Consider the following 23,450-nt stretch of genomic DNA (forward strand, 5'->3'; position numbering starts at 1 on the left):
ATTTATAACTGTGTCTTATAGATAGCCAATAGATAACTTACAAACTGTTAGTTAACAAGTTATAAATGACTTGTTAACTGTATTTTAATGATTTATAACTATACCTAATAAATTAGTAATAGATCATGAACAAGCTGTTAGTAAATTACTTACTAAAGACTTGTTAAGTATCAGTTAATAGTTTATATATGTTATTGGGACGTTATTCTAAAGTTGCAACTATTCTTCATTTATTAACTGTTAGTAAATGAGGAATAGTTGCTTTAGAATAACGTCCCAATAACATACATAAGCTAATAACTAACACTTAACTAATACATTAACTCACACTTTACAGATCAGTTGTTCATAGTTTAACCATCTACTAATACCAGTGAAACTTTGTAGAACAGCAAATGGATGGAACAAGTTCAAGCTACAGAAATTTGATGTGATATTTAAAATATACAATTTTTGTACCTCAACCTTGTTCCACCCATAGGCTTTTCTGTGTACTGTATTTTACCAAAGAAACTCCACAGATGAAATGTTGAACATTGTGTTTCATGAATAGAAACACACATACTGAGCCATCACATGGCAGAACAGCAGTATACAACAGAATACAAACCCATGAGGTTTGGGCACTTTATCCTGATCAAACATCTTTAATGAAAACATAGCAAACAGTCTTTCTTACCGTCACCGTTGTTGTCCATGTGCACAGCATGGTCCACAGGTGTAGCTTTCTTTTTACTGGAAGTACCCGCTGTTGACTTCTTTCTCTTTCTCCAGACAGTACCTGGATTTATCACAGTATTTTGCGCATCGCTGCTGGTTCACTCAGTATAGAGGGTCCAAGGTGTGATAAAACACGTTCATATCAATAATGCCAATGGCTAGATTTTTATTTATTTTGTTTTCATGTTTAGCACAAAAAAGTGCCCAAACCTCATGGGTTTGTATTGTGTTGTATACTGCTGTTCTGCCATGTGATGGCTCAGTATGTGTGTTTCTATTCATGAAACACAATGTTCAACATTTCATCTGTGGAGTTTCTTTGGTAAAATACAGTACACAGAAAAGCCTATGGGTGGAACAAGGTTGAGGTACAAAAATGTTATATTTTAAATATCACATCAAATTTCTGTAGCTTGAACTTGTTCCATCCATTTGCTGTTCTACCATGTTTCACTGGTATTAGTAGATGGTTAACAAACTATGAACAACTGATCTGTAAAGTGTGAGTTAATGTATTAGTTAAGTGTTAGTTATTAGCTTATGTATGTTATTGGGACGTTATTCTAAAGTTGCAACTATTCCTCATTTACTAACAGTTAATAAATGAAGAATAGTTACAACTTTAGAATAACGTCCCAATAACATATATAAACTATTAACGGATACTTAAGTCTTTAGTAAGTAATTAACTAACAGCTTGTTCATGATCTATTACTAATTTATTAGGTATAGTTATAAATCATTAAAATACAGTTAACAAGTCATTTATAACTTGTTAACTAACAGTTTGTAAGTTATCTATTGGCTATCTATAAGGCACAGTTATAAATAATTAACAAACTATTAACTGTTATTTAACAAGTCATTTATAACTCATTAACTAACAGTTTATTAATGATCTATTAACTAGTTATAACGGATAGTTATTATAAAGTGTTATCAAAACGGTTAATTTAAAGCAGTTTAACATAATGCTGTAACAAAACAAAATGTGAAAAAAATGAAGGGGTATGAATAGTTTTGCAAGGCACTGTACTTGGAAAAAGTAATATTATTAATATTATGCGTTACTTGTAATGCATTACCCCTAACACTCTGTATATCATGAAAAAAAAGTGTTTTAAACCATATTGATTTAAACTTTTGATATGAGGTTTTCTGAGCACACACATCCGACGCACGCACACAGAAAAAGACTGTCACTCGGGACATGAGTACTAAACTAAGTTCTCTTTCATGTCTTATTGCGTTTAAACTGTTAAATACACAGTCAGTTATGTCTGAAGGTTTCTAAAAAAAAAAAAATTGCATGTTTATATTAGATCTGTGTGGCAGCAGGAAAGATTCTTACAATTGAAGTTTATGAGGTGACCACAGTAATCACAAATAATGTACAATTTCTATATTACACTGGTTAAGTTTAATCTTAACACTTATCCAAAAATCATATCTGGCCTACATTCATTTCTAGGTTTAAGTATGTTATGTCAAACCAAAAGTCAAGATATTCAATATTGGAATACAGTGCACAAGTTTAATGATCTACTTTAATGATACTTCAAAACGGACATCGGATGGCTATTTCCCACAAGTTGGTATGATTCTTTAGGGCCCTCATGAAATATCTGCAACATACTTGGGTTAAAATCCCTCAACCCCCTTTTTACCCTGTCAAAAACAGTTCTTTTCACAGTGACCCGTTTTGGCGCGTGGCTCTTTAAATCATAATGATTTCACTTTTTTATGTATTTGGTGGCACTTTACTATCAAAAACAAAACTAATTCACTGCGTCCTCAGTGGCTCTGATGTCGGGAGAAAATAAAGACTCTTTTGTTCACTTTTACACCCAACTACAAAACACCTGCATTGCTTTCGAGTCTGGAGAAAATGGCGGGCGGAAAAGGGCGGAAACGCTAATACGAGACAGTCTGTCAGCGGACTGTATTTAAATGTTTTAATATACTTTAAATATATTTTAACAATGTATATCTTTAAACTTTTTCATAGGGAATGAATGTTTTTGTGCTGTTTGTATGTGAGCTCAGTGGCAGAGCCTCAGTTCACAGCAGGGCTCTGTAGCTGGAGCTACATAAGACTGCATCTGTGAAAAACCAGCCTTTATAGTGTTTCTACCACTCTGTTTTCATCTTTCATGTTATATATTTTCCTGTTTCTCTCTCTTATTGACCCTTACCTCACATCACATGTTGCATTCTTTCATGCATTCTAGCCTTAGTCTTTTTTTTCTCCCACCCTGTGTTCTTTTATAAATTAAATATACATATTTTGCTGATAAGTGAAATTCTTCAAACATAGTAATGCGTTGTGAAAATTTGAATTCTGTCATTATTTATTCAAGCTTATGTTGTTACAAATGTGTATGGCTTTGTTTCTTCAGTGGAATGTGCTAGAAGATATTCTGAAAACTGCTTTGGTTACCAACATTCTACAAAATATTTTCTGTTGTGTTCCACAGAAGAAATAAATGAAACACAATTTAAAGCTTAATCGTCTCCTGAACAAGTTTCAGAACAACAAATTAAGTCATCTCACGTTCTACTGGTTATGAGGGACCCAAACTCACTAAATCTGCTTCTCTAACATTTAATATGATAATAAGAGGGTATTTATACAAACCTGTGCATGCATTTTCTGGAGAAGTTATCCTTGAGGACATCAGTTTTTCAAGAGGTCTGTAATTGTGTGCATAATGTTGTGCCGTCTTGCTAATTACTTTTTCATTACAGATAAGATTAAATCGATTCTGTTTTTAAGGAAAGATAGGACTAACATTTCTGCTGTTACAAAATAACAATGAACAAATGCTCCATTCGCAGAGATTTTTTTTTTGGATAGATTTTGACTGCAACCTTGCATTTATAACTTACATCTATGGCTTTTTGTGTTCTTTATGGTTGATGAGTCCTGAAGGACAGAAAATTTGGAGTGGAGACACAAGAAACAAACTTTCTGACTAAACAGCGGAACAATAAAGAAGACGCCAAAGAAAGTTTGTGTCTGTGTGTGTACTGGAAAGCTCTGATGTTGAAACAGCTAAAAGGGATTTTTGTGGTGGCAAAAGCCTTGAAGTGACAAATATGAAATGACAGTTCACATCCCTATGTGCCTCTTTCATTGAAGACCTCTAACAAAGCTTATTTTTCAGAGATACTTGTGCAACCTTTTGGACTTGGCCTTCATTGGTGCACTGGAGACAATATCTACAATGACAAGAACGTACAGTGGCCCCAAAAAGTCACTAGATACTAAAGTCACACTTAAATCTGAATGTCACTGCAAAATGTCAAACCACATGGCATCTACAAACATTTTTTGAGCCATTTTTACAATAACAATACAATACAATACAAATACAGTTTTATTCAAAAGTGGTAACAGTAACTTTTTTTCTCAGAATTGCTAAATATAAACTTGTGATTCTGACTTTTTCCCTTAGAATTGCAATGCATGATGTGAATCAAATAGTTTTTATCTCAAAATTCTGACTTCATAAAACAAAATTGCAAGTTATTAGGTGGTAATTGTGATATATAAACTCGCAATTCTTAGAAAATATCAGTCTTCTTTCCTCTCAGAATTAGACTTTATAACTTGCAAATGCAAGTTTACATCTCACACTTGTGAGAAAAAAATCTCAGAATTGTGAAATCTAAACTTGCAAGAAAATAAAAATATACTGCAATTCTGACTCTATAGCTCACATTTTGAGTTTGAATCACACAATTCTGACTATTATCTCACACTTCTTGATTGTGTTACTCGCAATTCTGACTTTATAACTCACGATAGCAGATGTATAACTCCGAATTTTTGGAGAATGTTTGTATCTCACAATTCTGACTTTATAACTCACATTTGTGGGTTTATATCATAATTCTTCAAAACAAGTCAGAATTGCGAGAAATAAGTCAGAATTGTGAGATATAAACTTCCAATTGTGAGACAAAAGTCAGAATTGCCAGTTTATATCCCTATTCTGACTTCATATCTTACCATTTTGACTTTATAACTCACATTTGCGAGAAATAAATCAGAATTGTGAGATATAAACCTCCAATTGTGAGAAAAAAGTCAGAATTGCGAGTTTATATCCCTATTCTGACTTCTTATCTTGCAATTCTGAATTTATAACTCACATTTGCAAGTTTATATCATGCAGTTCTGTCTTTATTTCTTGCCATTCTGGGTTTATAACTCAGAATTTTGAGTTTATATCATAATTCTTCAAAAAAAAAGTCAGAATTTCAAGAAATAAGTCAGAATTGTGAGATATAAACTCACAAATGTCAGACAAAATGTCAGAATTGCTAGTTTATATACCTATTCTGACTTCATATCTTGCAATTCTGACTATAACTCACATTTGTGAGTTTATATCATTGCAGTTCTCTTTATTCCTTGCAATTCTAGGTTTATAACTGACTCCCAATTGTGGGTTTATATCATAATTCCTAGAAAAAAATCAGAACTGCAAAAAATAAGTCAGAATTGTGAGATATAAACTCGCAATTGTGAGAAAAAAAAGTCAGTTGCAAGTTTATATCCCTATTCTGACTTTATATTTCATCATTCTAATTTTATAACTCCCAAAATTTTATATCATACATTTCTAAGAAAAAACTGCAAGATGTAAATAGCAATTTCAAAAAGTCAAAACTGTGATATAAAAACTTGCAATACCTTTAAAAAAATATTCAGTGGTGGAAACTGGCTTCCATAAAATATAAAAAAAGAAGTAAAAAAAAAAGAGTAATGACGTTCATTTATTATTATTGATTATATTTGACATACACAGCATCGATTGATTCACACAGAGGTGTGCTGTATAGGTCAGGTTTGAGCTGTCTACACAGTGTTATTTATTGACATACTGTTCTCTTACCTAAAATGTAAATGAGTGTTAATGTCAGCGTTATCATATATATCTAAAAGGTTGAAGTCTGTCAGGCAAAACAAGACCTTATTGATGCAATTGCTATTTTATTCCAACCATTACTCCTCATCAGAGGCCTACTTAAATGTTTTGTTTATATGTAGAGTTGTGTTTCAAGTAAGTTTAATGATGCAATGCAAACATATAGCAGTGTATAAGTTAGTGCCCCATTACATCAAATCCAAGCGTGAATGTCAGTTCTCCTCAAGCACCCCCAAGTGTACTATCAGAGTAACCACAGGTGTAGATCATCACATTAACAATTTGACAACCACAAACGACTTAAAATTCATATTTTTTCAATGAAATGTTTGGTTTGAATATCTAATGCAACTATCTTTAAACATTTCTAAGTTTGACTAATGTTTGCAAATCATTTTTGAGCCCTTTTTGAGTTTACAACTGCTCTTCACACAAAAACTGCCCTCAGTTTTACCTTAGTGTTCTCTGTCTCTTTTCTCTCAGGCATCGTGTCTCTGATTTCCTTGGTGGTTCTTTCTTACGACCGCTACAGCACATTGACAGTGTACCACAACCGCGGCCCAGACTATCGCAAACCTCTTCTGGCAGTAGGAGGTTCATGGCTCTACTCTTTGATCTGGACGGTGCCCCCTCTATTGGGCTGGAGTCGTTACGGTTTGGAGGGTGCGGGAACCAGCTGCTCTGTATCTTGGACTGAGCGTACAGCCCAGTCTCATGCCTACATCATCTGCCTGTTTATATTCTGCTTGGGCCTACCAGTGCTTGTCATGGTCTACTGCTATGGGAGACTGCTCTATGCCGTCAAACAGGTAAACTGCACTTCTGTGTTGTGTGTCAAAAACAGATTTGGTTTCTGTGGCTTTCTGAATACAGCTTCTCTATTCGAGCACATCCCTATAGAGGGTTTGCACTTACATCACCCGGATGCATGGCCATATTGGCGATGCTCGGATGTAAACAACAGCATGGATAGCAGAGTTAGTGTACTACTGAATATGCTGTTCTGCTAAATTATGCTGTCTAAACCATGGGGAAAAGATGTGTGTAAATTGCTAAATCATGTAGAGATGGACTTAGGAAGCAGGAAAGGGCACAATATTTTGACTAGCTAAAGTTAGGTGGTAAAGATACGTACGATCAGTATTAACGATATTCGCCTAATATTTCACCTACCTGACTGGAAATGATAAGTGCAAACACAAATGTTGTCAAGATCCTTGCCTGAGAAATCCTGGTTAAGTTATTCAACCACAAACACCTTTTGTTCCTCAGACAGTTTGTTGCACTCTTCTTGATTTGTTATAACTTTTGGCAGTCTATAGTACTGCAAATGTTTTTCCCTGTTCAACCAGTTAATACAGCCCAAAACATGACAATAATTGACCATTCTCAGCAGCAATAATCAGCTAAATTTGCGATTTCTGTTCGATTCAGTGGGATTGTTTACGTTCAGTGCCACCAATTGAGGTAATTTAGTGCTACATTTTAGCGAATGTAGTAGCTGCTCAGAACAATCACATATTTGATTCAGTTTACAGTATATTCTGGCCAAAAACAGCCTACTGGACATAAAAGCATCATGAAAAACAACCAATAATGGTTTGCCTGACATACTTTTGTATATCTAGTGATTAGTTTAAACTGGGAGGTAAAATTCACACCTTGTCAGATGTCAGGTCTTAAAGTGTTATGTCTGGATATGTTCTCCCTCCTGAAAGGCTAAGATGTAATATGTCTGAAAGCACAAAGAAGTTATATGTTGTCATGGTGACCAGACATATAGTGAGAAAATGAGAAGAAAAAAAAGTGCTATTCTGTGCGCAAGAACTGTTTTTAGATCCATTTACAGCATGTTCTGTACAGTTGGCTGGTTCCTTCAGCAGCCTGTTAAGAGTGCATCAGGATCTCATTTGTGTGTGTGGCAGTGTGATTGGATTTGGATGCTGTTTTATCTGGGCGTCCCAGTCACTGGAGTGTAATTGAGTTCAGTTGGCTGCTGTGAGGAGGATAACATACAAAGTTCTCTTTGGCTTGAGAGGGACTTATTTATTCATCCAATTCAGTTTGACAGATCTCCATATATGCAGTTTATCATGCCGAATTTCTGATGTAATTTTAATCAACACATTTTCCCACACTGACATCTATGACTTGCTGGGTGAAAATATGAAGCTTGTATATGATGCTGCATGTATAATGTGAAGGGGGAAATTGGGTGCTATGAGACACTCAGACATTCATGATCCCATCTACGCTCCATCAGTCACATGCAGAGAAATTTTATTTACACAAATAACAGATAAAAGGGCCTAGAAGATCAGAGAAGAGACGTTATGTAAATGGCAAATATAGTGACTAATTACAGAGCCGTGCCAATTTAATTAATTATGTTTACATAGAGCCTAGTAATTTAAGAATTCAACTCATAGCTCAGCTGGAATAGAAAGTTTCGACAAATGTCCAACTGAGCTTGATCCAAATTATAATCTATTCATTTTTATGTATTAAAATGACAGATAATGTACTCACCCCCTTGTTATCCAAGATGTTCATGTCTTTCTTTCTTCAGTCGCAAATAAATTGTTTTTTGAGGAATACAACTTAAATACTTTTTTTTTTTTTTTTAAGATTTATTTTTTTTGGCATAACTTAAATACTTTTTGACCTCAAATGCTCACCTTGTCTTGCTCTCCCTGAACTGTGTAATAAAAAAAATCATAATTTCAAAATCATCCCACATCACAACAGAAGTACCGGCCCAGTGTTTGCAAAGTGAACATGCAAAAAAAGATCAAACACCCTTGATAAAAAAGGTAAAACAGAGATGTTGGACAATTTTGAAGTTGAGGGAAAACGTGAGATGGGTGTTTTTGTACATACCCTAACTGTCTAGAACTGGAACAAAAAAAAAAAAAAAAAAAAAAAAAAAAAAAAGGAATTCAGGAGGAGCAAGACAAGAGTGTTTGACATTAAAAAGTATATATATATATATATTTATATAAGAAATAACTGATTGTTTTGCTAGATAAGACCCTTCCTCCTCGGCTGGGATCATTTACAACTGCATTTGGGATCGTTTGAAGCCGCATTTAAACTGCATTTTGGAAGTTTTAAACTCAGGGCACCATTGAAGTCCAATATATGAAGAAAAATCAATAAATGTCTTTTTTCTTTACTGCTGAAGAAAGAAAGACATTATTATCTTGGATGACAAGGGAGTGAGTACATAATCTGTCATTTTTTGTTCTGGATGTGAACTTCTCCTTTAAGCTTCCATGATAAGTTTTCTTAGCATTTTTTTTTTTAGATATTGGGTCATTCTGTGTTGAATCAACTAAATTTCAAAAACAGTTCCTACAAAATCTGCATGCCTGTAACTCAAAAAGTACTGAAGAAATCTTAATGCCCTTTTAGATATCAGGTCTTAATAAACTGTTCTTTGGAATTTTCCTTTTAAAAATGCCCTATATAATTTGTTTCCAGAGATATTTGAATTTCAATATGGCTCCAGGAGTAAATTGTTAAATTGTACACATTTTCAGTGGTCAAAAACGAAATGTCCAAACCAAATGGCACTGAATTGGACTTAGAATGTGAAATCCTAGGGTATAAATCTTGTGAAAAACACACAATGACAGAGCTGTAAGATGAGAGATCAAAAACAAGCTAAAAAGGCATGCTTGCGCTTTTGTTCATCCTTTCTGGTAGGTTTAGGTGTAATGCAGATGGTACATTATTTAAAAACATCATGGAGCATTAGTTATAGCTCCACTAAATGGACATTTCAAGTCAGAACTGCAGTGACATACAAAATTAACATCACATAAAACATACACTCTTAAAAATAAAGGTGCTTTAAAGGTTCTTCACAGCGATGCCACAGAAGAGCATAAAGAACGATTCAGTCAATCTCTTTCTCACCTTTTTATAATCTGAAGAACCTTCTTCAACAAAAGAACAGCCTAAAGGTCCTTGCACACTGAGTCCGAATTTGTGGTACGAAATTTCACACATAAAAAATAAATACGACCTTACGTTGTCAATCACGTTTACACACTGTCTCTGAAACGTTCCTTTTCTGTAACAAGTATTTTGAGAGGTGTTTTGATAATTCAGAGCCAGTGTGATTAATTTTGACAAATGCGAGAAAAACAAAAACAAACATATACTAAACTGAAGCACCTTAAACAGTGAAAATCTTTTACAAAAGTTTTTTGTTCTTAGGCATTGTGTTACTGTGTGGGGGGTGTTTGTAAAGACATGTAAGGACATTGCATAAACTGAAGAAAAAAAAATTCTTCTATAGACAACTATATGTCTGTCTTTTGGTAGTTTTTTGTCGTTTCGGAAAGGCATTAATCAACTGCTTATTATAAAAATGTAAATTAAAAATACTCACATAAATGAAGGTTCTGGCTTATACAACACTTTTCAGGTTTCAGAGTGTTCTATGAGTATTAGTAAGGACCAAACCTCATTACATGAAGGGTCCTCATGAAGGAACACAGTCCAAGACAAATAAACACTTACTTCCACCTCCACGCACAATTCAAAAAGGGCAATCAATACTCCTTCATAAATGTAAGGTTATTATTTTGTGGCAATGCATCATAACACATTACAAATGGATGAAAATGCAATTTCATGTCACTGTCTGGCCATCCAAATAAAATCTATTTACCTCCTTCTTATGCTTTGCAGCCTCAAAAACAAGTAAAAATTTAAAATGTATGATTCAATACTAAAGCATATGTATTTTGCTATAAAAAGCATGAAACTCTCTGTAAATTCGCCATGAAATGACATTCACAACTCATTTTACCAATGCAACATTTGAATCAGGACAATTCAACAAGTGTAGGACTATTTTCTTACACAGTCTTATCCCAAGTCTCTGTTGCTAATTCCAAAATGTCATTTTAGAGTTTCTTAACAAGTTTCAGTGTGTATGTATGTCTGTACTGTACTGTAGAGAGAGAGAGAGAGAGAGAGAGAGAGAGAGAGAGAGAGAGAGAGGGAGAATGAAAGCGTGTGCCTTCATAGAAAATCCAGGTAATTTAGTGGGAAAATATGGAAATCGTGTATCATTTTTATCCTGTTGTCATATGTGATGAGTGTATTTGGCTGATTTAATTTTTTATTACCCACAGACCCTATTTTAAGCATTTAACCAAAAATCCAGTAACGCACTATAACGTTGGTTTTACAAAAATACTTCATCCCTGCAGCACTGCAATTGAGTCTTCGGAAACATCTTGATTGACAGGCGATCTGACCAATCATAGCGCCGAAACCGCCAAATTATCCGACAAACAAATCAGACAGAGGAGTAGATTAACTTCGGTGGACTTAAAGGTTGTATCAGCGATTTCTAGCCTAAAACATAAAGTGTCAATTTCAGCTGACCTTTTTTCACAAGCGGATTGTGAAAAAAGGTCAGCTGAAATTGACACTTTATGTTTCAGGCTAGAAATCGCTGATACAACCTTTAAACTTAAAATTGTGTGCATTGAAGTCTTTCTGCAATTGTAATAAAATACATTCTGATGTTCATTCATGCTTATTTCATGCTTTAAGTAAATAAGAAAAGATAATCTGTTCATGTGTTGATTGATCAAATAAGGCAATACACCAATGAAATTTAACAACAGTCTAATATGGTTTGTTTCTTATGTTCAAATACTGTTAAAAAGTTTTTTTCTGAAGCCAGACCAGCCAATGTGCTTGGGGTCCTAGTTGTGGTATCCAAATATGTCATTTCCATACCATATTTTACAGTCACGTTATAAAGATCGACCATAAACACAACTAAAAAGCTTCCTACCACAGTGGCCATCCTTCACAAAACTAATATCTACCACAGTTTTATCACAGGTAGAATGAAAAATGTTTCAATAAAAACATTTCAGTCAAATGGACTTGCAATATTAATGCAATAATGCAATATTTCAGACTTTTAACCCATGGGAGAAAATCAACCTGCCGTAACAGTTCCCAGTCCAAAGTCCAAAAAGAGGACATGTCTGGGGAAAAGAGGATGTATGGTCACCCTGCTTAACAGATGAATTTACAGTGATGACAATAAATAAATGTTAACTTTGAGAAAGACCATTTTTTTGCAACAGAAGCATTTCTCTAGACAGCTCACATGTGCCTGTGTCTGTCTCTCTTTCGTAGGTAGGGAAGATACGCAAGACTGCAGCACGTAAACGGGAATACCACGTTTTGTTCATGGTTATCACCACCGTGGTGTGTTACCTCTTGTGCTGGATGCCGTACGGTGTGGTGGCCATGATGGCTACATTTGGCCGCCCAGGAATCATCTCACCCGTGGCCAGCGTAGTGCCCTCTCTCCTCGCCAAGAGCAGCACGGTCATCAACCCGCTCATATACATTCTGATAAACAAACAGGTAACAGCACTAACTAAATCATATCACGGACCCTGGAGCACAAAACCAGTCATACAGTGGTATGAAAAAGTGTTGGCCCACTTCCTGATTTGTTTGCATGTTTGATGATCTTTACTGTTTCAGATCATCAAACAAATTTAAATATTAATCAAAGAAAACACAAGTAAAGAAAACATGCAGTTTTTGAATAAAGTTTTTTTTTATTATGTAGGGAAAACAAAATCCAAACCCACATGGCCCTGTGTGAAAAAGTGTTTGCCCCCTAAACTTACTAACTGGTTGGGCCACCATTAGAAGCAACAACTGCAATCAAGCGTTTGCAATAATTAGTCTGTTACAGCGATAAGCAGGAATTTTGGCCCACTCATCTTGGCAGAATTGTTGTAATTCAGCCACATTGGAGGGTTTTTAAGGTCATGCCACAGCATCTCAATAGGATTCAGGTCAGGACACTGACTAGGCCACACCAAAGTCTTCATTATGTTTTTCTTCAGCCATTCAGAGGATTTGCTGGTGTGTTTTGGATCATTGTTCTGCTGCAGAACCCAAGTTCACTTCAGCTTGAGGTCACGAACAAATGGCCGGACATTGTCTTTTTGGTAGACAGCAGAATTCATGGTTCCATTTATCACAGCAAGTCTTCCAGGTCCAGAAGCAGCAAAACAGCCCCAGACCATCACACTACCACCATCAGATTTTACTGTTGGTACGATGTTCTTTTTCTGAAATGCTGTGTTACTTTTATGCCAGATGTAATGGGACACACACATTCCAAAGTGTTCAACTTTTTGTATTTTCCCAAAAGTCTTGGGGATCATCAAGATATGTTCTGGCAAAACTGAGACGAGCCTTTATGTTCTTTTTGCTCAGCAGTGGTTTTCGTCTTGGAGCTCTGCCATGAAGGCCATTTTTGCCCTGTCTCTTTCTTATGGTGGAGTCATGAACACTGACCTTAACTGAGGCAAGAGAGGCCTGCAGTTCTTCAGATGTTGTTGTGGGGTCTTTTGTGACCTCCTGGATGAGTCGTCGCTGTGCTCTTGGGGTAGATTTGGTCGGCCGGCCACTCCTGTTCCATGTTTTCGCCATTTGTGGATAATGGCTCTCACTGTGGTTCGCTGGAGTCCCAAAGCTTTAGAAATGGCCTTATAACCTTTTCCAGACTGATAGATCTCAATTACTTTCTTTCTCATTTGTTCCTGAATTTCTTTAGATCTCAACATGACGTGTAGCTTTTGAGGATCTTTTGGTCTACTTCATTTTGTCAGGCAGGTCCTATTTAAGTGGTTTCTTGATTGCGAACAGGTGTGGTGGTGGGGGCAAACCCTTTTTCACACAGGGCCATGTGGGGGTTTTCCCTTCATAAAAAAAACCCTTCATTTAAAAACTGCATGTTGTGTTTACTTGCGTTATCTTTGATTAATATTTACATTTGTTTGATGATCTGAAACATTAAAGCGTGACAAAAAAATCAGGAAGAGAGCCAACACTTTTTCACACTACTGTAAGTATCATGGGTGTATTTGTAACATAGCCAACAGTACATTCATTGTATGGGTCAAAATTATCAATTTTTCTTTTATGCCAAAATCATTAGGATTTTAAGTAAATACAATGTTCTATGAAGATATTTAGTAATTTTCCTACTGTAAATATATAAAAACTTAATTTTTGATTAGCAATATGTTTTGCTAAAAACTTCTTCAGGACAACTTTAAAGTTAATTTTCTCAGTATTTAGATTTTTTGCACCCTCAGATTCCAGATTTTCAAATAACTGTATCTCGACCAAATATTGTCCTATCATAAAAACCATACATCAACATAGCTTATTTATTCAGCTTTCAGATGTATAAGTATCAATTTCATAAACTTTACCCTTATGACTTTTTTTGTGGTCAAGGCCCAGAAAGGTCATAAGGACATTGTTAAAACAGTGTATGCCATCAGTGGTGTAACCATAATATTAAGCTACAAGAATATGTTTTTGTGCACAAAAAAACTTAAATAATCCAACAGATTTCCAACCATGCATAGACAGCGACACAACTGACATATTCAAGGACCAGATAAGTAGTGAGAACATCATTAAAATAGTCCATGTGACAGTTTTTTTTTTTTTTGAGAATTGTAATTTGGTGTCCTGTGACATCGCAGATAAAAAAAAAAAAAAAAAACATACAAACTATGACAATTACAATCTCAGGTACCGATTATGTGCTTTATTCAATGTTAAGTGTTTAATGTTAGTTTGAATAGCATTTTGTGTGACATTGCCATGCTAAAATTAATAATAAATGATTCACCTCAGATCTATCAAATATAATTAAGCAAACATGTGACCCTGGACCACAAAACCTGTCATATGTGTAAATTTTATGAAATTGAGATTTATACATGAGCAGGATAGGACAAAATTTGGCTGAGATACAACTATTGATGTAATGAAGTTCTTAGCAATGCATATTACTAATCAAAAATTATGTTTTGAAATAGGTGCTGTAGGAAATTTACAAAATATCTTCACGGAACATGACTTTTACTTAATATCCTAATGATTTTTGGCATAAACCAAATCAATAATTTGACCCATACAATGCGTTGTTGGCTATTGCTACAAATATCCCTGTGCTACTTAAAACTGTTTTTGTGGCCAAGGGTCACATACATGTTAAAACTCCAAACTCTTTGTGAACCAACAAGTATTTTCCATGAGAAAGATGGTCCTAGTCCCTCAGCATGTAGTTTAAATAATGTTAAATAATGTTTAATATTTATAAATTAGATTATAAACTTCATTACAAGTGCAGTGCGCTTCTGAATGGCTGTAAAATTTGAGAAACCGTCACTTTGCGCAGTCACGTCGTGTCTAGTGTAGACTGCTAAATTGCTAGTTTTTGTAATCTTGTCACGACTCGTGTAGTTAGGACAAAGTGTAAGAGTTAATTATGCATAATTACAAGCAACTAACTCTCAACCAAACCCTAACCTTAATGCGATGTCAAAATGATGAAATTAATTGATATTAACCAGTATGTGTGTAATTAGACTGTAAGAACATCACCTTAAAAAATAAAAGTGTAGCCAAAGTTAATAGAGTATTAATAATGCATTCATTTAAATACCCTTCAGCTCCCTTGGAAGTCAAGAACAGGTTGAGAACCATTGTTTTACCTGATAAACAGTTTTTTTTTGTGTCAAATTTTTATATTTTTACAAAAACAACCAAAAAAAGAGAAACTGCCAAGTAGCACACACAGTATGTTACTGGGTCAAGTAAAGGTCAAGGTTTTATTATCGAAACAATGGTCAAAAGAATCCACACACACATTTAGTGGTTTAAAAATGAATTCAATGACAAATGGATATTAACATATGGAGGAAAAACATTATAAAAACATCCCATGGCTTTTGAAAGTGAACTGGCCTGTAATAGACAATTGCAGATATTTACAGTCTAAAGATCAAGACTTTTTTCACAGATAACATTAATAGACAAAAATAAACAAACAAACTCAGAAGTACAGAAAGAAAAAAACTAAAATTTGTACACAAAGAAAAGTTTGAAAAAGGAAAGGTATAGAAGGGAAATGTAAGTACATTTTAAAAATGTAGAAAGGAAAGTTGGCACAGATACACAGCACCACAAATATAGTATCATTCAAACATTTTCTCTCTCTCACACACACACACACACACGAAAACAGCACATTTGGCACAGTCCTCTGAATTGTACTGTGCACATCTACGACACATCATTGAAGTCCGCCAGTGAAATCCCACAATTTCCTCTTTTCTTTAACAAAGACTGTATGCTCAAAACAGACCTGAACCTAGAGACCCAGCTCACATTTCCAAGGCTAAATCCTACCGTTTCTAGAACTGCAAAGGTATTCACCATGAATACTAACAAGCCCTGCTTTCCGTCACATGCTGTCTGCGTCGTAATGTACACCCCCCCACCCACTCCACGAAAGTAGTCATATCACCCCATGACATTAAAAAAACCCACAACTCAATTCACCTGCTCTCGCCAGTGAGAAACAGGGACGGGTTTGTGCCGCTAAAACACCTCTTGTTAAAGGCTTAGGAAAAGACATTCACAGAGGAAGGACAAACGACTCTGCCTCTGATCGTAAAATGTGACTAAAAGACTGAAGAGAAAGCAGAAGGCAGAGTTTCAGTCCTTCCAGAGGTCACATGACCAACTGGTCACATTGATTAAACGAGCGTCAGGCAGAACCATGGCCTGAAGGTTAGTGTACAGTACATTACCGTTCAAAATTTCGGGGTCTGGTTTTTATTATACATTAAAAGCAAATTCAATTCATCGAAAGATTTCCATTTCACATAAATGCTGCTTTTGCTGGAACAAAGTATTATGGTTTCTACAAAAATATTATGCAGTAAATATTAATAAAACCATGTGTGACTTTGGACAACAAAACCAATCGGCTATGAAAACTTAGCATGAAAACTTTTTGAATTTGAAGATCAGGGTAAATTGAACTTATTTTGTCTTTTGGGAAACATGTAAGTATCTTCTGTAGCCCTGAAGGGCAGTACTAAATGAAAAAAAAATATGCTCGTTAGGCGAAAAATGTACACATCTCCATTCGGTTCAAAAGTTTTCACCCCCAAGCTCTTAATGCATGATTTTTCCTTCTGAAGCATCAGTGAGAGTTTGAACCTTCAGTAATAGTTGCAGTCCCTCATTTGTCCTCAGTGTGAAAAGATGGATCTCACAATCATACAGTCATTGTTGGAAAGGGGTCAAATACACACAAATTGTGGGACCTGACAGATTTTTCTGAAGAACAGCAGGCAGTTTTAACTGTTCAGGACAAACAAGGGACTCATGAACAACTATCATTAAACAAAACAAAAAACAGCTGTGATTCATTCAGGTAACAACACAGTGTTAAGAATCAAGGGGGTGAAAACTTTTGAACGAAATCATTTTTATAAATAAACCATTATTTTTATTTATTTTTTTTTAAATGTGAAATATCTTATTCAGGTCAGTAGCAAATAAAAACAACATGCATTTTGTATGATCCCTCTTATTTGAGTAAAATGATTTACATTCTGCAGATTCTGAAAGGGGGGTGTAAACTTTTGACCTCAACTGTATATTTGCAGCACTAGCCAAAAATACATTGAATGGGTCAAAATGAAGACATTTCATAAGTTTCCTACTGTAAATATATCAAAACTTAATTTTTGATTAGTAATATCCATTGCGAAGAACTTCATTTGGACAACTTTAAAGGCGATTTTCTCAATATTCAGTTTTTTTGCACCCTCATATTACAGATTTTCAAATATTGTTCTATTCCAACAAACCATACATCAATGGAAAGCTTATTTACTAGCTTTCAGATGATGTATAAATCTTAAAAAAAAAAAAAAGAAGACCCTTATGACTGGTTTTGTGGTCCAGGCTCACATATTTGAATGATTTGTAAAGGACTAATGATGCTGAAAATTCAGCTTTGTGAATACCAGAATAGATTACATTTTAAAACCTATTAAAATAGAAAACAGGCATTTTAATTTGTAATGATATTTCACATTTTTTACATTTTTACTGCTTTTCTGAGCAAACGCAGTGACCCAAAATGTTTGAACGGTAGCTATCGTATATGCTCTCTCCCCAGTCATTTCCTTTCCACTACCCTGTCAATAAAAATGTTTGAAAAGGCCAATTTAATTATCTAACTCTCACAGACTGGAGGCAAACGCGATTGGTCACATGCCCGACAACCACGGCCAGCTCAGCATCGAGTCATATTGAGAAGACGACACACTGCAGGTTCAGTTGCTCTAAACCGATCATGAATTTTTTACGTCCAAACCTATTTTCGTATTCCACAGTAAAACAAAAAAGGTCACTCTTTAGTTTCTCTACATCTACAATCCCCCAACATGGGGAAACAGGACAGAGTAAAGGTCAAATATTAGCTTTACACATCTCAGCCTATCATAGGACTAGAATAAAGATGAAATATTTCACCCTGGTGAGAGTAATCGCAAGCTCCTGAGTGAAATCATCAATTACTACTTCTACAATATACAACAGCGATTAAAACAGACGTTGGCTCTCCTCACCAGATCACCAGAAAAATCCGCTCCGTCTCAATTAAAATGGCACACACTGAAACAATGCACACGAGTAAATAACAAACCTTCAAGTTTTCCCTCCGGTAGAAAAGTCAGACCACAAAGTGAATCGCTAGCTGTACATTTAAGAGAAGACGACGCTAATTCATTCGCTTTTAAAGACGACTCCGGCCAGAGTCAAGAAAACCTCCTGATTTTAGGGGCTACAAGACATTAAAAACCTCACGACTGTACTTGTTATATTGCCAGCAGCCTTAAAGTCCCAATAAGATTTACAGTGCTGCGATGAGTCCATAGTACAAGCAATCAAACCCTTATTCAACGATAACTATTTTCTGTAAACCACCTGTCTTGACAGGCTTTTCAAAGTATAAAACTACTAGAAGAGGATTAAATCAACTGTGGTCACATTCAAAAGCTCCTTATAAGAGTTACTCTGCTTTTGAAAAGACTTTAAACAGAGTAAGAAAAAAAATCGATTCATTTGCCACAGTTCAGCGAGATGTTCTGGAAGAGCAGAATGGATTCTCAAAGAGGCTTGTGAATGTGGCACAATGTATTTTACAGCAGAAAACGACACCTAATTTACAAAAAAACAATCATTATGGCGAGAAGCTTTAAATCGATCAGTATCTGAAAATCTATAGACAGATTAATAAAGCTCACTTTTAGTCCGAGAATGCTAAAATGTACGTGTGAGATCAGTGTTGCTTTCAGTGTTTACGACTGCTAATACTTTCGACCCTGTGAAAAACAGAGTTTCAATAAAAAATAATTAGGTAATAAAAACCAAATACTGTTTTTTTGATGGCTTTTAACACCACACGAACATCCACGGATCTAAAAAGCTTTTCTCCACGACGTGTCTATTGCTTTTCCGACCATCTTTATTTAAGCTTAGGCTCAGGAAATGCGTTTTTGAACTACAGCAGAAGGGTTTGTCCCCGCAGAACACCGTCTATAGTTTATGCAACAAAACAAAATCCGTTCTCAGTGCAGTCCTGTGTCGGTCTGCAGATGTCTTCTGCTTTTCAAAAGCCGTTATTGCATCTGTCTGTTCAGGGATCACAGTGGACGTTCTTAAATCCGGGGAGCGTGACCTTGCCTTTTCGTTTGAGGTCGTCCCCGGAGCCGACGTGCATGCGCTGGATGAGCATCTTCTCGTAGAGCAGGGGGTGGTACGCACCCAGAGTGCAGGCAGCGTCGTAGTAGCGCTCGTGGTAGTGGCACAGGTCCGTCTGTCGCAGTGAAGGAATGTACTCGTACACGTGAACCTCTTCACATAAGGACATCATCAGCAGGATGCCTGAAAGGGACGCAAAATTAGACATTAACAAGAGTGTATCCGATTAGGGTTGAAGGGAGAAGAAAAATAAAATAAAACTCTTATTCAGAAAAAATTTAAAACTTTTTTTTAAAAATAAATGTATTAAATAAAATGTTAAAATTAAGTATACAATAAAAAAAGCACATAATTATATTTTATGAAATAATGAAATCCTTTATAAAGCTATAATATACTCAAATATATCCATATTGTATAAATTGTGTATTTATCATCTCTAATGAGCTGTGACTTACATCTCAAAGTAGGGCTGCACGATATTGGGAAAAAATTACATTGTGATATATTTTTTTCCTGCGATATATATTGCGATGTGTACAAACTCATTTAATGTAATTAAACTCAAGCACATTTAGATTAGTATCAATTTTATAGCACATTTCCCCCACGCTGATAGTTTCTCTTTTGCTTTAAATAAATTAGTTTAGACTTGGCCTTTATAAAAAGTGTTTATAATTAAGGTTCGGTTCTGAATACTGTTAAATTCCAAGGTTTTTTTTTTTTTTTTTTTAAGTAATGAGAGATTAGAGAGAAAAAAAAAAAAGTGTATATATCCTGAAAATTTCTGGATATAATAATAAAAGCGGACTAATTGACCAATGCAACAACTTATTTGTTTTGTATATACAGTACCAGTCAAAAGTTTTTGAACTGTAAGATTCTTACTGTAAAACAAGTCTCTTCTGCTCACCTACCTGCATTTATTTGATTCAAAGTACAGCAAAAACAGTTTTGCTTTTTTTTTTTTACCATTTAAAATAACTGTTTTCTACTTTAATATATTTTAAAATGTAATTTATTCCTGTGATTTCAAGGCTGATTTTTTAGTTTCATTAACCCAGTCTTCAGTGTCACATGATCCTTCAGAAATCATTCTAATATTTTGATTTGCCTCTTCAAAAAAACATTTTGTTGAAAAATTTTTCAGGCTTCTTTGATGAATAGAAAGTTTAAAAGAACAGCATTTCTCTGAAATATATCTGAAAGAATATTTCTGAATTAATATTTCAGACTGTAATGTGACTGGAGTAATGGTGCTTTGAAATCACAGGAATAAATTACATTTTAAAATACATTCAAATGGAAAACAGTTACTTTAAATACTAAAAAATATTTCAAAATTGAACTCTTTTGTTGTACTTTGGATCAAATAAATGCAGGCTTGGTGAGCAGAAGAGAACTCTTTAAAAAAAATCTTACTGTTCAAAAACTTTTGACTGATAGTGTATAATACATACATACAAAAAAAAGATGACTCAAAAATATTTAATTACCATATGCAGTTTCGTTAATGGTTAACATGGCACAGAAATTGTTTTAGTAGAGTTGTGAACTTGCAGTCTGAACTGTATGTGATGAGATGGACTGGGCGTCCATCATAATATAATGAAAACATTTTTTGTGGGCTGCATGCAATAAAGAAAGAGCAGTGTGGTCCAATTCAACAGTGATGAAGACGGCAATCGCTAACAAATTAAAACCGTGACAGTCAGTAAAAGAAAAAAATGAGAACAAGCAAAAGAACCATTCAAGACAGAATGTGTGACGTGATTAAAAAGATGAGAAAATTAAGCTTGTAAAGTGCAATTTCCATTTAATTAATTACACTTAGCCAGACCTACAAGAACATTGAGATTTAACCAAACAACCTTTAACTGAATAACCTTTACACTGTTAAGAAATCCAAGCTATTATATCTTGATAATTCTTTTTCTCACTTTATAATAACATGCACTGATGAACTGTGCAATGTAATACTATATATTAAATCAAATTGGAAAATTTAGATTTTATTTGGACTTTTCACGCCAATAGTAATCAAGACAAAATGACCAATCGCAGATAAAATAATGATTTTACACTGACACTATTGACAACTACCTCTTGAGCCTGAGAAATCATTTATGTATCACACTTTCATTTAACATGCACAAAAAATAAATCTTGTACTGCAAAATTGCATTACTCAGTTTGAAAAGCCTTCACGCCAAGCTGTCATGCAACTCTACACTGTAACAATTTTTTCACCAGTTTCAACTTAAAAACTTAAGTTTAGCAGCTGCCTTAAGGCATTAACTTAAGTCATTTCAACTCACAAGTTATCTCAACTCATTTTCATTGTAATAAGTTAAAATGACTTGTTTTAAGCTGATTTAACTTAAAAACTTAAGGCAGCTGTTGAACTTAGGTTTTTAAGTTGGATCTGGTGAAAACTTTTTACAGTGTAGATGGCGCAGGCTGATGGGTCGTTAATGCAAACTACTTGGGGCAACCTGATTGATTCATGTTGCATACACAGCCAATGATCTTGCAGCTTTACATTTAAATGGCTGGTTAGCATTCACTTCCTCTGAAACCCTCTACCTCCCCAGCTCCACCTGTATAGATCTGCTATGGCTTATTATATATGCTACTTGTGCAGCAGCAGCAGCAGGTCTTAAATATTCACAGCAGCATATCAGAGTATGTACTGGAAGGAGAAAGTTCCTGTACTTGCTTTGCAGCAGCAATAATCAACAACAACAGCAATGACCTGCAATTCAGCAGTGTAGAAGATCTATTCTGCCAAGACCAAATACATTAACATTGACATATCCATTGACATAGATGGAAAAAGGGGTTTTTCAAGTATCTCTCCTCTGTTTTTTTTGTCCGAAGTTCTACAGGTGCTTCTGCATCTTGTTCTGCTGTCAGAGAAGGTCTGAGGAGAATGGTCACTCCTCCATGCCCTCCAAGACCACAGTCATCCAGCTCAACCGTAGAGTCCACAGTAACACTGTCGCCTGCACCGCTCAGATCTCCACCGGCATCCACAACCACGACTGCAGCACTCCTGCCACAGAGAGGACCAACCCTCCAGAGGTCATCACCTAACCAGAAGCGGCCAAGCCCAGCAGCCCTGCAGTCATGACATCAAGCCCTGCAGTTAAAACGTCGAACATGACGCACACAATGTGGGCGACGGACAACTCTGCCTTGTCCTGCCTCGTTTCCTGTGCTTTTTTTTGCAGTTGTGACAATGAATTGCTAATTGATTTGAAAAAAATAAAGAATGAGTCAACGCATTTCATTGCGGATTAGTGAGGTCTTTTCACGGTGCATGAAGAACCTTGAGTGATCTGACTTTACAGTAAAAAAAAAATTTTTTTTTAAAAAATACCAGAGGCCACAGAACAAGTTGGAGTGGCAAAGAAAGAAAAAGGAGAGCATTACATTACATGTTTCACATGAAGTTCCAAGCATATAGCTGCCTCGAACAGAATTCAATTGTGCTTTATGCCAAACGAATCCATAAAATCTAAATTATGTACTTTTATTAGAAGCATTTATAAAACGGTCTCAAGAGAATGCATTGGAAGAGATGGCATTTGGAAGAAGTGTTGTCTTTGAAGACAAAGACTGTCTAATTACTAATTACTGCGTATATCTGTTCATCTGGTCACCTTCAAGATGTACACAAGCATATACGTACTACAGTTAAAAGGTTTGGGATTAGTACTGAATGAAAGTATTAAAAATAATTACTGACACATTAAAGTGACATTGAAGACATTTATCTTACAAAATATTTCGATTTCAAATAAATGCTGATCTTTTTATCATTCTTGTACTGGTCATCATAGGAATACATTACAAAAATAAATACAATTAGCTTTAAAAAATATATATAAAAAATATCTTACCAACCCCAAACTTTTGAACAATTTCAAAACCAATTTTATTTTCAACATCACTTATACTTTGCTTGTTTAATTATTCTGCTGCTTTTCAAATGTAATCTGAATATTATATTGTAATCTTTGTATAGTATTAGAACAATTTTGCACAAAATATGAAGCATGCATTTTTTTCGAATGAGCTTTCCATTGATGTATGGTTTGTTAGGATAGGATAATATTTGAAAATCTGCTATCTGAG

General features: G+C 35.0%; 2 protein-coding genes across 3 annotated transcripts in view; one reads left to right on the forward strand and one right to left on the reverse strand.

Annotated features, from left to right (window-relative positions):
• The window catches only part of tmtops2b (teleost multiple tissue opsin 2b), a 46,978-nt gene extending 24,357 nt beyond the window's left edge, over positions 1-22,621 (forward strand). The window contains exons 2-4 of the mRNA XM_073845407.1: positions 6,141-6,466; positions 11,835-12,068; positions 22,191-22,621. Coding sequence (XP_073701508.1) covers positions 6,141-6,466; positions 11,835-12,068; positions 22,191-22,406 — 776 coding nt within the window. The 3' untranslated portion in view covers positions 22,407-22,621. The remainder of the gene's footprint in view (positions 1-6,140; positions 6,467-11,834; positions 12,069-22,190) is intronic.
• Positions 15,337-23,450, reverse strand: part of st6gal2a (ST6 beta-galactosamide alpha-2,6-sialyltranferase 2a) — a 111,555-nt gene continuing 103,441 nt past the window's right edge. For both annotated transcript variants that reach the window (XM_073845405.1, XM_073845406.1), the window contains exon 7: positions 15,337-19,493. In XM_073845405.1, the coding sequence (XP_073701506.1) occupies positions 19,246-19,493 (248 nt within the window). In that variant the 3' untranslated portion in view covers positions 15,337-19,245. The remainder of the gene's footprint in view (positions 19,494-23,450) is intronic.

The sequence above is a fragment of the Garra rufa genome, chromosome 8, assembly GCF_049309525.1.
Source record: "Garra rufa chromosome 8, GarRuf1.0, whole genome shotgun sequence".
NCBI classification, from domain to species: Eukaryota; Metazoa; Chordata; class Actinopteri; order Cypriniformes; family Cyprinidae; genus Garra; species Garra rufa.